Source organism: Anabrus simplex, chromosome 3 (assembly GCF_040414725.1).
Source record: "Anabrus simplex isolate iqAnaSimp1 chromosome 3, ASM4041472v1, whole genome shotgun sequence".
In the NCBI taxonomy this organism is placed as follows: domain Eukaryota; kingdom Metazoa; phylum Arthropoda; class Insecta; order Orthoptera; family Tettigoniidae; genus Anabrus; species Anabrus simplex.
This window is the reverse complement of record NC_090267.1, coordinates 244366141-244381220: the sequence shown is the minus strand read 5'-3', so window position 1 is coordinate 244381220 and position 15080 is coordinate 244366141. Positions and strand designations below refer to the sequence as shown.

The following is a 15080-nucleotide window of genomic DNA, read 5'->3' as shown; positions in this document are numbered from 1 at the left end:
AAGAGAGATCGAAGCATCACTGAACGAGATGAAAAATAGAAAAGCAATGGGAATAGATGAGATTCCTGTTGAACTGTTAAAAGCGTTAAATAATGAAGGGAGAAAGGAGTTGATTGGATTATGTAATCAAATATACATGACAGGAAAATGGCCAAAGGACTTTAGTGAAATCATCTTAATCCCTATGGAAAGGAAAAGAACAGCAAAAAATGTGAAGAACATAGGACATTGAGTCTAATTTCACATGCAGCCAAAGTCTTACTGCGGACGCTCAACAGGAGGATATATGGAAAGCTGAATAACTTTATAGGTGAAGAACAGTTTGGTTTCAGGAGAGGTGTTGGAACAAAAGACGCCACTGGACTTCTGAGGGTGATAGGAGAGAGGTACATAGAGAAAAACAGGAAGGTTTATGCTGTATTTATTGACCTTGAGAAGGCTTTTGACTGTGTCAGATGGGACAAATTGATGACAATCCTGAAGAAACATGGAGTTGATTGGAGGGATAGAAGGCTAATAAAGAATTTGTATTTAAACCAGACAGCAAGAATTGAATTTTGAATTGAATTTATTGATCATGATTTACATGCCACTGAGACTGAAAAGCCCCTTTATGCAGCGTCTTCTTATAATACAATGCAGATTTATGAAAACAGTAACTACATTTTTATAATATTAAAGTATTAAACTAAACAAGAAACTTAAAAAAATGAAAAGACAGATACCAAATCCAGTAAGGTTAAGACATACATTATATAATAAGTAAGAAAGTAAATCATTAAGCCCTTCTGTTATTTTGGACTACATGGGTTTAAAGAATATAAAGCTAAAGCAGAGAAACAATTTTCTTCGAAATATACATATTCCTGATTGTTCGACACAAGAATGCCTGATCTCAGCCTCTTGCGTACTCCTCCAGAAAGATAGATGTTAAGAACTGCTTTAGTTGGGTACAGTTAGTGTTACTTGCGAAACGGTGAAGATTAAAGACGTTAAAGATACGTGATGCAGTGCAAACAAAGGATTTGTTAAATTTAGTGGTACGATGAAGGGGAATTTGAAGGGTGGTTTTTGTAAACCTATTATCTCTGTTATGTACCGACTCCATAGGTTTAAATGCATTATAAAGGTAGGATGGTGTCTTCAGTTTGAGAATTTTCTGCGTAGCAACAGCTACTGAGATTTCCCGACGTTCATGGAGTTTCAACCATTGTAGCTGTATGTAATAGGGTGTTATGTGTTCATTTGTAACGTAACGAACACATGCGTTTTGTACCCTCTGTAGATTTATGTTCAAAGTTTCAGATAAGTCGTTGTATACGACTGAACCATAGTCAATTATTGGAAATATAAGACTTTGAACAAGTAGTTTTCGCATGAAAGGTGGTGTACATGACACGTTACGTTTCAAAATATGCATGGATGACACAACTTTTCGGATTACATTTGACGTATGATCAGACCAGGATAAGGTTCTGTCGAAAATTAGACCTAGATTGTTAACGGTGTCACTATAATGAATATCTGCCTCTAGAATTTTTATTGCTGGGAGGGATTTGAGGTCAAGAGTTTTCAGGAGTTTTGTGTAACCTATGCAAATAAGCTGGGTCTTAGCCACATTTAATTGGAGGTTATGATTTGCGCTCCATTCAATCAATCGAGAGATGTCATGGTTAAAATGCGTTATAGAAGAAGATGCGTTAGTGGGACAAAAGTGGAAGTAAGCTTGTAAGTCATCCGCATACATGTGAAAGCTACTGCTTTTAAAGACTTCAGATATGTCATTAATATAAATAGAAAAACATAAAGGACCGAGGACTGATCCTTGTGGTACGCCACAGTTTAATGATTCCCAGCTAGAGAATCGACCGTCAACGAACGTGACTCTTTGTGATCTATTTGACAGATATGATTCAAACCACGACAGAGCACTCTGGGAGAAGCCAATTGACTTCAGCTTAGCAAGAAACAACTCATGATTAACAGAGTCAAATGCCTTAGAGAAATCAAAGAGACATAAGATAGTAAGCTGCCTCTTATCGGTGGCCGCGCGTATATCATCTGTAACCTTCAGAAGAGCACTAAGGAGATGAGTTGAGTGAAGAAATTGAATTAGGAAGAGGTGTAAGACAGGGCTGCTCTTTATCACCGACACTGTTCAACATCTATCTCGAAGAAATAATCAATGAAAGTTTTAATGGAAATAGTGGAGTTTGTGTTGGAGGTAGGAGAGTAGAATGTATAAGATTTGCAGATGATATGGTTGTGATGGGAGAAAGCGAACGTGAAATGATACAAATGTTAGATAAACTCAACATGAAACTAGAAGAATATGGAATGAGAATTAATAAGAAGAAGACCAAAAGTATGATAACTGGAGGAAAAGGTAGAAGTTGTCATATTAGTATATGAGGAGAAGAAATAGAGCAAGTCAGTAACTTCAAGTATTTGGGAAGTATGATCAGAGATGATATGTATTGCACAACAGAAATTAAGAAAAGAATTGCCATAGCAAAAGAAGGCTTTAAGAAAAAATCAAAATTATTTTGTGGACCACTAAACAAAGATTTGAGGAAAAGACTTGCTAAGTGTTACATTTGGAGCATAGCGCTGTATGGCGCAGAGACTCGGACATTGAGAAAGAAAGAAGATTGGAGGCATTAGAGATGTGGGTATGGAGGAGAATAGAACGAGTGAAATGGGAAGACCGGGTAAGGAATGAGGAGGTATTACGAAGAGTTGGAGAAGAACGAAGTATGTTACAAACCATTAGGAGAAAAATGAACTGTATCGGACATTGTTTGAGGAGGGACTGTTTACTGAAAGAAGGAATAGAAGGAATGGTGAAAGGCAAACGAGGAAGAGGAAGGAAAAAATATCAAATGTTGGACAATATCCAAGGAAATAAATATTTGGACATGAAAAACTTGGCGCAGGACAGGCAACAGTGGAAGAGGTTCATCCCATGACAAGACCTGCCATAAGGCAGAATAGCTAGATAGATATGAACTAGTGGCTGATGATTATTCACTTCACGTAAGCAGATTGATGAGATCTTTCGGTAATTGTTGAAGTTACTTAGTCGTGACATTGATCATCTATATTGTTAAGATCACTAAGCGGTTGAAAGCGATTGTGAGTAGAAACATTGAGAACGTAAGGAGTGCTACTCTGTGGTGATGTTGGCACGCGATGCCGTTTGTGGGTGTATCATTAGTTGGGGAAAGAGTATGTTGATAAGCTGATAGTCCTATTTGATCGTGTGTATTCACTGACTGAGTAGTGTCCATGCCTTCATTACACTGTTGTGTACTGTCATCAGTCACTGTATCACGAGGAGCATACTTAAATCTAGGTGGCTGGAGTATTTGCTTACTTAGAGATTGTGAATCTGAAGTAAGGGGCACGTTAGCGTTGGACTGGCGGAGTTCGTAAATTTGACGTAAATTTTCTGGATAGCAATGTTGCTGTGGTAGATGCTTGGAGAAATTTTTAGGTAAACTCGATGATGATGAATGCAGCTGTTGATGTACTGGTTGGATGCGCTCGGTGTCATAAATAAGGTCACCAGAACTGCATTAACTGGCCTGTATCAGGCAAATGGTTTTTCGTTGTGGGTTAATATAGTAATTACCGGTGATAATAACGCACACGAACGTCAATAAACACAAATGCACATGAGCACTAAAAGCACGAGTTAAATAAGACACTAGTTTACTGGCGAGCAGTCCGAATTAACTTGAACACATCTGAGAATTGATATCACAGCGGAGCTCAAACAAACACGTCTTCCCAGCTTGAGAGTAGACAGGCAAGTCCAAGCAAATATCGGTGAAAACGTCGGCCGGCCGAATTTTTGTAAAGCAAGTTGCAACAGGAACAAGTTCTTTTTCGCGCTTTCCCTTTTAACATCTAATGCAGCAATGTCTCTCCCTAATCGTGTACTTGTAATTACCCAGACATGCCAGATGTTGCCATCCAACACGTTCCTACATCTTGGTGCTAGCTGCGACTTCACCACCTGACTCAAAATCAGTACATATGCAGTCATAAGATACAGCCACTCACATTGGTATTAGTGCATCTGTCCAGTTAGGTGTACAGTTTTATATTATGTGTAGCCACCAGACAGTTCAAACCTCCATCAAAGAGGAGTGAAGAGGTTGCTTACATCGCATTGTAAACTTAGACGCAGCAAGCACTGTAATAAACCAAAGTGGAGTCACCATGAAGTTCTATAACATAAAGTAATACAGAGACCCTTCAGTATCAGGTATGACTTATATTTGCCTGTACGACTGCCGCACATCTACGAGGCATACTTCTGATCAGTCGACGAACCTTCACCTGGAGGATATTCTCCCATTCTTCGACCAGAGCATCTGCAAGTTCTTGAAGTGTCTGAGGGGCTCTTAGGCGCTGTCGGACTTGACCTACCTTGTCCAATAAGTGCTCGGTTGGACTGAAGTCGAGACACATAGCGGGTCGTTCGATGGTTTGAAATTGAATTTCCCCGATGGTAGTCCTGGTAGCGGCTCCTGTAGGCGCCCTTGCATTCTCTCGTTGCAGCAGAATATGGAGACCCATAGCAGCTACAATGGGCACCACATGATGGATCACAATATCTCGGTAGCCGTAAGTCTGTATTACGATCACCGCAAGGTCCGTTCGGCCATCGAGACTGATGCCACCCCAAACAATGAGGGACGAGCACAAAACTTCACCACTTCCTGGACTACTGCCTCTGTATACCACTATCCATGATGACGATACACCTGCAGACATCCTTCACACTGCGTTAGGTGAAAGCGCGATTTATCTGTGAGCATGACATTGCGCTAGTGTCGGAGTTGCCAGTTTCCAAGTGCATCCGAATATCTCAGTCAATTTCTCCTGTAACGAAGCGCTTATATTGACCTTAAGCCTACCTCTCGCAGCCTCTTGCGGAAGGTTTGGTCTCCGGCATTTGCACCGGTTGCTGCTTGCAGATCAATTTAGTGCTACCGAGCCGTACCAGTACGTCGTCGAATTGCACAATTGACCACATACCTGTTCTCTCTCACCGGAGCTTTTCGCTTTCTACCCTGGCCTGGTCTGCCAGAATGCAAGCGTGTTTCTTTGAATCGTTTATCGACCCTCTCTACAACAGTTTTAAACGGTCTGGTACAAGAGCTTTTCACGTAGAGAATATGTGCATCGCTGGCCACCCGCTTTAGTTTTCCACATAACACAAAACGTTCCACTGTGTCGCAAAAGGAATAGTCAAGATGGTTCAATCTTTAGGGAGCGTATGTTTGTAAATCATTTCGGATAATGACAAAACACACTTCATAGCTTACAAATTAACTGGTTAAATGCTACAATTGACCAAAATCATGTCCCTCTATTATTTTGGAGCACTGTACTGTTTATTATTATTTCAAATACATTCGGGATGCTATTTTCGACACAAAAATCTGTTAATCGAAAAAGTAGCAGCGCGGTTTGGGTTTCGTAGCTATCAGCTTCCATTCATAAAGCAAATTAAAAGAAAATTTAATTAACGATGAATATGATAGATTATGAAAAATAGGGCATTTACTGAGATATTAGAAGTTCGGAAAGCAGTGCCGGCTTTCTCCAAAGGGTAAAGATGTATAATCTTTTTCAACGAACAACATATAGCGAACAGTTCGGTAACACACCGTGATAGTCTATCGTGCAGTGACTGGCGTGATGCTTCTGAGATGCCGAGTTAATATTGCAGCCTTTCCAGGCAGGTTGCAGGACAAGAACTGTTGTCGGCATTGCCATAACGAGATAGATCCATCGCTCAGCCAGTAAGAGACGCCGGTTACACAGTGCGCTTGTGAAGTGGTTCATGGGTTATCGGAGAAGAGCTGTACCCGTAGGATTGATATGGTAGCCTTCAGAAGTAAGATCAATGTATATATCATTGATCCTACGGTTCGGTTTGAATTGCACGCTAACCAGCCCAGCGAAGCACACGAGCAAAAGAAGAGCATTTACGAACCAACAATCCCCTTCTACTTCTACAGCAGTGAATGTTAACTGGATAACATATTCCTCCACCTTCCATTCTTCCCGCAACATCTGGAAGTTCGTTAAAGTTATAATGCCTGCATATATGAAACCCTTTAATATCTCCAAACGTACTCGTCGGATTTGCAAAATAAACACAATACTGATATTTTCACTCGATTCTTAGTTGTTGTTCAATTGTGCAATATTAGTATAGTCCCATTAAAAAAATCGAAATTGCTACAAGTTTATCGGTAATTACAAACCTAATAGAATGATCAGGACAGTGTTTTATGTATATATTTAAGAGTATGAAAACAGAATGTCTCTATCTTTAACGGACGGGAATTTATTTCAGGTGGACAACCTAGCTGAATAACCCTGTAGATCGCTCAGTTATTTTCCCCATAATTTCTTTGCTGTTTGCCTCCCCCTTTTACTTACCTTTTGACACATTTTCAGGGATTCTTAGAACGGAGAGTCGGTTCTTATACTGAACTGTTGCAGCTCATAAACCAACTCTGGTATTATTCTAGATCCACGTTGCTCTGTTCTCACAGTAAGTGTGTGTCGTGTGAAGAGAGTCCAATGGCGAAGAGCTTCATGAACCTTTTTAATAATTCTAACATTTCTGGTTGTACTGGGAATCGAAGCCGGGCTTCGGTGGACGACGGCTATATTGATAACCGTTACGCAATGGAAGCGGACACGGATTTCCTGTGTTTAGAATCGATAGTGCACATTCTCCCTGATCCAGAAGTCATCTGCACACGTCCTCTGAACGTCCATGTGGAAAACAGTGACGGACAAGTCTTTTATAATTTATTTTCTACAGAAACGAGCAAAAAAATAGATAAGTGGTTTTGCTGAGTCGGTAGCCTCGTCACTGAATAAAACATACGTTTTACTTGTCATCGTAATGTAGTGCTCTATCGGGGTAATGTAGTGCTATTTGTGTTGTTCTTCTTAAATGTGCAGGTCGAAAAACCCTTTCCTTTGAATGACTTCACTATCAAGGCTGCTAGACTGGCAACTCAAGAAACGGACATCCCTCCAGGAAAGCATGTGACCGCTGTTGGATGGGGCTATATCGGGGTGAGTATCACTTCTTAACGAGGTAGAATGCTGTACTATTGAGTTATTCAATGGTGAACGTAAATATAGATTTTAAATTTTATGTAAAATTGATGTAAATATCAAAGGTTTACGGAAGATTGCCCTTCGGTGGTGTTCAATATAATGATGTTTTCATTATTGTGAAAGAATCAGTTTTATTGTTTCGTATTCGAGCAAGTTGGCTGCTTGCATTGGGGTGTTGGTGAGTTCAAACACCATTACTGGCAGCCATGAAGATGATATTCCCGGGTTTCTACTTTTTTCAAACTAGGCAAAGGCTGGGACTGTACGTTAATAAAGGCTTCGATCACTTTCTCCTCAGTCCTAGCGTTTTCCTTTCCCATGCCCACCAGAAAGTCTCTCTGAGTTGGTGTGACTTAAACTATTACCAAATAATATCTGTCGGTTAGGTCATCAGCCCGGAGGCTGGGTGGATCCTCAAATAGCACCACCAAATGCAATTATAGGGAAACCGCAAAAACCAATGGCAGAGCCAGACTGAGGCGTAGTAGGCAAGATAAGGAGTGAAGTAGTTGGCCATTGCTTTCCTCACTGGACCAGAAGGTGCTACTGCAGCACGACGGATCCTATGAGCAACACCTTTCATAACACTAAGACACTAGTTGTGCTCCAAATGTCATCACTTAGCATCAACCATACCCCAGCATCTTTCATATTTTTACAGCCATGAATGACACTTTGACCTCGGTGTAAGCTGCACTTTGCTCTGGCCTGTGCCAAGAGACGGATACAAAACTATTGCATCGATGTAGAAATGGCAACAGGTATCCAAAGAATGTATAGTTTCTCAAGGATAATAACTTTTTGGAATACATACGCTGAAGAAAATAGAAATTGCAACACCCAGAATGAGTGGTGCTACATTGCTGCAATTGAACATGCAGAACGAGTGTTCGGTTGTGATTCGATGATTACACTTTTAGGTCCCTCTAACCGCAAGTTTGGACAACAATCAATACAATATGTGCCCACCACGAGCTGCAATACATTGATGAATTCGTCGAGGTATGGAGTCAATAAGGCCCTGGATCGCTTCCTGAGGAATTGTGCCCCATGCTTGCTGCACTGCACGGGTCAGTTGTTCCAGAGTTGTGGGTGGCTGAGAACGGTTGGCCAGTTCTCGACCCATCATGTCCCACACATGCTCAACAGGACTGAGGTCCGGGGATCTGGAGGGCCATTCTAAGGTTGTGATGTCGTGGAGAGCTTCTCTGGAGATGCGTGCAGTGTGAACCCGGGCATTGTCCTGCTGAAACATCCCATTAGCAATGTTCGCCATCATAGGAAAAACCACTCAATTGATTACCCTGTCGACGTACTGTCGAGCAGTCATATTGCCCTCAACAAGCACTAATGGTGATTTCACATTAAAGCCAATAGCTCCCCAGACCATAATGCTTGGTGTTGGCCCTGTGTGCCTCTCGACAATAAGATCTGGGCGGCCCCTCTCCCCGGTACGTCGGCGCACACGATTCCGGCGATCACTGCGGGCAAGACAAAAGGGTGATTCATCTCTAAAGACGACCCTATGCTATTCGTTGGCCCACGTCGATCTTTCTCGACACCAGGCCAGCCTTACACGTCGCTGTTGTGGGGTCAATGGAACACCTTCTGCAGGGACACGGGCTCGTAAGCCAGCTGCACGCAGGCGATTACCAACTGTTTGTTGTGTAACGTGGGGTGCCTCAGCTGCTCGAATTTGCGCTGCTGTTGCATGGGGTTCCATCCGGGCCATCCGAATGATGCGGCGATCCTCTTTCACAGTTGTCCGTCGCGCTGGGCCTGTGCCAGGTCTACGAGTGTGGGTACCGTCATTTGACCACTGCTGCCATACACGTTGTACCGTAAATGCCTGTCGGCCAACACGTGCAGCAACAGTCCTTAACGATAATCCAGCCTTACACAGCCCAATTATCCGAGCCCTCTAAAACGGCGACAGTTTTTGATAGCATGCTCTTCTCTGTCGTCGAGGCATGTTTGACGGGGAACACTTCACTGCACAGACTGTAGGTCAACTACGCTACACCAGAGTCCGTATACTGGAGTTGAATCCTCCATGATCAATCGCGTGGGGAGACCTGTAGCAACAATCCAATGGTTCTGAAACTTTGATCGTTTACATACCTACCTGGCATCGTTCCAAGTCTTAAAAAACCAACACAAACGACCAATGCCTTCAAGGTGTTGCAATTTCCATTTTCTTAAGTGTATTCTGTGTTCGTAATATTAATCTTGTTTCTAGTACCATAATGAACCAATATTAAATGTAATACGATTATTATACCTTTAGTGGCAATTTTCTGTTACAGGAAAATAAAACAACCGACATTCTACAGAAGGTTAACCTTGAAATCATGAACATACGGCAGTGCAAGAAATATATTCGCCCAACCATACCCATTGATAGAAGAGTCGTATGCACCCTTCCTCGACTAAATGGAAAGGGAACATGTGAAGTAAGTAATTATGACCATTCAAATAGTATGTTACAGAGTACTTTAAATTCAAAATTTATCCGCATCATGATAGAACGCGTCTTTCAGAACGGCAGCGGTAGCTTTCTGCACTTTCACACACTTCGGTGTGTCTACAGTGTGCTACAGTGTTTGAGTGAAATCGGAATTCTTTTGTATTCAATGTTTTAAAGAACGCCGTAATATCACACAGCAGGCAGTGTGTGGAGAAACAGAACCCGCGACACTGGCGATGCCAACAGCTGATGAAAAAGCGTGGCTCATATAAACAATTCGTAGGCACTGAATAATATTGTCATTGCCGATGAAACTGCATTGTTTTCTTTTAATGCCAAGCCCAAACGGTCTTATTGTTTTAAAGGAGAAAGTTCCAGCCAGGCAATCGTTCAAGGGTGGGGGTTCATTGTACTATGCTGCAATGCACACGGAAGCGAGAGAATTCCTCTCCTCATCATAGGAAAGTTCAATAAGCCACAATGTTTTAAGGGCGTCAGGCACATTCCATGCATTTTTCAAGGCATCTAAGAATGCAAACGGTAGAGTAATCCAAAATAATATAATGCATTTGCACAAGGGAACCAGCATAATTTATCCTCGTCTTTGGATTGTGTGAGTTTTTTCTTTTGTTGCATGAGGTTATGTTTGTCAGTGGTTTATCCAAGTGCATTATTTGAACATTGTAAATGCACCTTCTTGGATACATTCGGAAATTTTCCATGGCATTTGAAAGGTTTAAACTGTGAATGAAGGTGATTGAATGCATTAATGGATCTTAAGAGTACTTTGTGATGTGGCAAGTGTGTATATTTCTGAAGTATGTGATAAGTGCCATGATGGGAAATCGTACAAGGATAGAGTGGCTGTATTGTGTTGTCATGCAGAAGGAATTGAGAGACTTTCTCCCTTCTTTATAGGAGAGTCCAAATACCCACGATGTTTTAAGGGCATTGGGCACTTTCTGTGTAAGTACAGGGCATCTAAAATGCATACAGTACAATAATCCAATGAATAAAGAACTTGCACATGGGAGCCAGCACAGATTTCTCCTCATTATTGAACCGTGCTTCTTTCTTTCTTTCTTTCTTTCGTTGCGAGAGGTTATGTTATTGTCAGTGAGTTACTCTAAATGCACCTTCTTGGATGCATTTTGGAAATAGTTTACATTCCATGGCATTTGAAAGGTTTAAACTATGAATCAAGGTTAACTGCATGCAGTAACGGGCCTTAGAATATTTTGTAACGCGGCAAGGGTTGGCGCTTCTGAATTACGAATTAGCGGTTAATTCGAAATCACATAATTCGAAGTCCGATTTTTGAGTCCCAACGACTTTGAATTAACGAGGTTTTACTGTATATTGATTCTTAAAACTTTGTGTTTTATGTGTCTTGTTTCTTCCTGTTTTCTCAACAATTACAGTGTGTATTGCTGCTGGGCAACTATGTACTATGGCAAACTCCTTTCATAATTGAGACTTCTTCCGAGACACGACCATCAACTCTTATGCCAGCACACTGGTTCCAGTAGAGATTACCAATAATACGAATGTCCCGTCCATCAAGTCCTAATTCCCGAAGAATGTTCATAAGTTCATCGTGGCGGACTGTATTGAAAGCCGTTTCTTAATCGATGAAACAAGCAAAAACATCGACATTGACATCTCGGCATCGTTGGACTAATACCTGCAGACTAAATAATGCCTCTCTAGTACCAAAACCATGTCTGAAGCCAAACTGCGAGGTTCCGATATTCTCCTCACATTTATGATAAATTCTCGCATGCAAGACTTTTAGGAATACTTTCAGAACGTGGCTCATCAAACTAATTGTTCTATATTCATTGCAGAATTTTGCATTGGCTCTCTTAGGCAATATTACGAAAGTCGATTTGAGCCAGTCTCGAGGAATGGTTCCACTGCGGTGAATACTGTTGAATAGGTCAACTAATAATGAAAGGGATTTTTCTTTCTCAAGGAGTTTCAGTATCTCAGCATACATCTCATCAGGGCCTGGAGCTTTCCCATTCTTCGCTGTTCTTATGGCATATTCTACTTCTGCACGTGCGATGTCCACACCATCGTCTGCCCAAGCACCATGATCCACATTTCTGCGATCCAAGAAGAGATTTTATACATATTCCATCCATTCCTTCAGTTTCCCTTCTGTGCTCGCTAAGATGTCACCATTATTATTAAGAAGGACTCCACTACCCTTCCTGTTATATGCACCAGTTACTTGTTTCACTTTCTTGTACATGTTGAAAAAATCATGTTTGGAATTCATTAATTCTATTTCGTTGCATTCCTCAGAGAGTTGTTGTACTTTTTCATTCCTTATACTTTGTCTGCAAACTTTTGTACTTTACAGGATCTTTGTTTTTAAAAGACCTTCTCTGGTCCATCAGCTTCAGGATTTCCTCTGTCACACACGGCTTGTTTTTCCTTCTTCTAGCATTCATTAATTTTACTTGACTTACGTCGTTAATTGCACATTTGATGTGATTCCAAGTGCCTTCAACATCATTTATATTAACGCTGTTTTGAACTTCCGCAAGTTTTACACGTAGAGCTGACTGAACTTCATCCTTCAGTGCTTGATCTTGAAGCTTTTGAATCTCAATCTGACCAAAACTCCCCTTTAAATGACATTTCTTCAGCCTGAGATTCATGGAAGCAAACAGTAGGCTATGGTCTGAGTTGATATCAGCACCGGGGTATGTTTTCACACATTTGATGGAATTTCTGAACCGCTTGTTAATTGTGATGTAATCAATCTGGTTCCTAATACTGTTGTCAGCATTAGAGGTCCACGTATAGAGGCGACGTGGAGGTAGCTGGAAATACGTGTTTGCTATAATAAGGCTCTGCTCTTGGCACATCTGGACCAGTCGATCACCTCGAGTATTGCTTGTTCCTAATCCGTAGTCACCGACTACATCAGCCCGTCGACCATGGCCGACTTTAGCATTCAAATCGCACATCACAATGTTTATCTCAGATGGTTTGGTATATGACAGGGCTGCTTCGATTTTCGTGTAAAAATCTTTGACATTAACGTCTGACGCATCACATGTTGGAGCATATACTTGGATGATATTCACTAAAATTGGTCGTGCATTAAGCTGTAATAAACATATCCTATCTGATACTGGTATAAATTTTTTCACAGACTTACTGATATCTCGATGTACAATGAAACCCACGCCATTAAGATGGCGAGGATCGTCATTACCAGAATAGTAGTATACTTGATAACCACTGACCACACTCTTTCCTGAATGAGGCCAACGCATTTCGCTAATGCCAAGAACGTCGATCTTGAGTCCCTCCATCTCTCTGATGGCGTTATGAGTCTTTCCACTTTGAAACAAGCTGCGAACATTCCACGTTGCTATCCTTCTCATGACTGGCCCGGAGATTCTTTGCACCCCCTGCCCACTGAAGGGCTGCCGGGGACTGGGGGCCTTGTTTTCATGTTTTCCAGTCATGCTAAAGATTTTCCTGGGGATTAAATACGAGGTGGCTTCCCGTTGCCTACCTCGCGCAGATTTGAGACCGCTTACACCACTATGGTTACGCTCCCAAATGTGTGTCACACACTGATCTATATACATGGATCGCTGATGGCAGGTCTCCGCTGCAGGATAAAGTACGCCAAGTTGAACGCGCGGTTCGCCATGTTGGCGTACCCAACCTCGAGCTCTCCTTATGGGGAAGCAATGATAATATAGTCAATTTTAAGTCGTAATTAATGGCGCATTGGAATAATTAAAAATATAGAGACATGTTCACTCAAAGCATAAGGACATTGGGATCACTGACACGTCATTCCGAGGTCAGTAAATCTCCGGGATAGCAATAAAAGTGAGTGTATAATAACGGCCGGCAAATATTAACTTAGGTGCTGAATACATGCAATTAGCGATCGGTAACACAATACGAGTGAAAACCAGTTTCTGGAAACATTGCTGTAAATTGTTTACATGTATGCCACGAAATCATGCATTCTTAAAATGATGTACCTATAAACGTAGCTCAATATACAGGCCTAGATTCGACATATCGTAATCGGTGCTTGATAATGAATTTCTGTTTCCTGTTTCCAAGAAATAACGCGCATATTATCAAATTAAAATATCATTGAAGCAAATGTACACATTTATAAAACCAGCAAATATTCAAAACTAGTCAATATGTCACATTACCTGCAGCTTAATGTACTATTACAGACCTCTTTAATTAAATTCAGCTAGCAAAGCGATATTGATAGTCATCATCAGAAATATGTAACACCAGTTAAAAGAGTCCCAAATACCACGAATAGTATAATGGAATAGCCCCAAACATCCACCACACTTTCCCTTCTCCCACCACTCCAGTGTCTGAAACCCATAATTATTACTGATGTAAATAAGGTCTAGAATTCCTCCAGACTTCATTTTCTAAGATTGTTATAAGGTCACGTCAATTATTTCATCGAAACCGTCAGTTTAATTATGAGAAATAAAAAAATAAGTAAATCTTTACTTGCAGTTAATGTTCAGCAAAATTGAAAACAGTTGGCTGTACATCACTTCTAAGGTGTACAGTTTGTCCATTTCTATCAAAACAGTCTTCCTCTAAGTGATCCGAGCAGAGAACAGTTGTTTTAGAAGGCTCCCAATTCTCCCGCCTGATACTCCTAATCGATGATCTTACATGTTCGGGTCTCGAGAAAGGAAACCTACAAAAATTAATTGCCATTTTGCTCCCGGAATATGCGAAATAATATACAATAAACCTAAAACTCAAAACACTACCCTAGGAAGATTCTTATGCACAGTATAAAACTCCCCGAGCCGGGCTGAGTGGCTCAGACGGTTAAGGCGCTGGCCTTCTAACCCCAACTTGGCAGGTTCGATCCTGGCTCAGTCCGGTGGTATTTGAAGGTGCTCAAATACGACAGCCCCGTGTCGGTAGATTTACTGGCACGTAAAAGAACTCCTGCGGGACTAAATTCCGGCACCTCGGCGTCTCCGAAGACCTTAAAAAAGTAGTTAGTGGGACGTAAAGCAAATAACATTATTATTAAAACTCCCCGATGAAATGATTTCTCCTTCTGCTGATCGGTTCTGTTTGTACATCCATAAGCTGAATACTGCGGTATGTTAATACCCCGTAGAATGTTTCTTCATTCATATTTCAGATAAACACATACATATTTAAATTTAATCTTGTAATTCACAAGCATACTACAAGGCAACGAACCTAAATTCGTAAAATACACTACTATTTAATTTGCAATAACACAGCACAGAACACTCGTGAAACTACAATCAAGAGGCCTGGCGTCACTGAACTAAGCATAAACAAAGCAAGCGCGCTCCTCGTGGTCTATTGCACCATGCGCTCGCTGCCATCTTTCGACGCCAGTCATCTTCTATTCGGCTTACTGCTACCCAAGCTACCAACC

At 41.3% G+C, this 15080-nt stretch overlaps 1 protein-coding gene across 2 annotated transcripts in view; it reads left to right on the top strand.

Annotated features, from left to right (window-relative positions):
- LOC137499019 (trypsin-like) overlaps nt 1-15080 on the top strand; it is a 91528-nt gene that overhangs the window by 63692 nt on the left and 12756 nt on the right. For both annotated transcript variants that reach the window (XM_068227048.1, XM_068227049.1), the window contains 2 exons: nt 7000-7116; nt 9468-9614. In XM_068227048.1, the coding sequence (XP_068083149.1) occupies nt 7000-7116; nt 9468-9614 (264 nt within the window). The remainder of the gene's footprint in view (nt 1-6999; nt 7117-9467; nt 9615-15080) is intronic.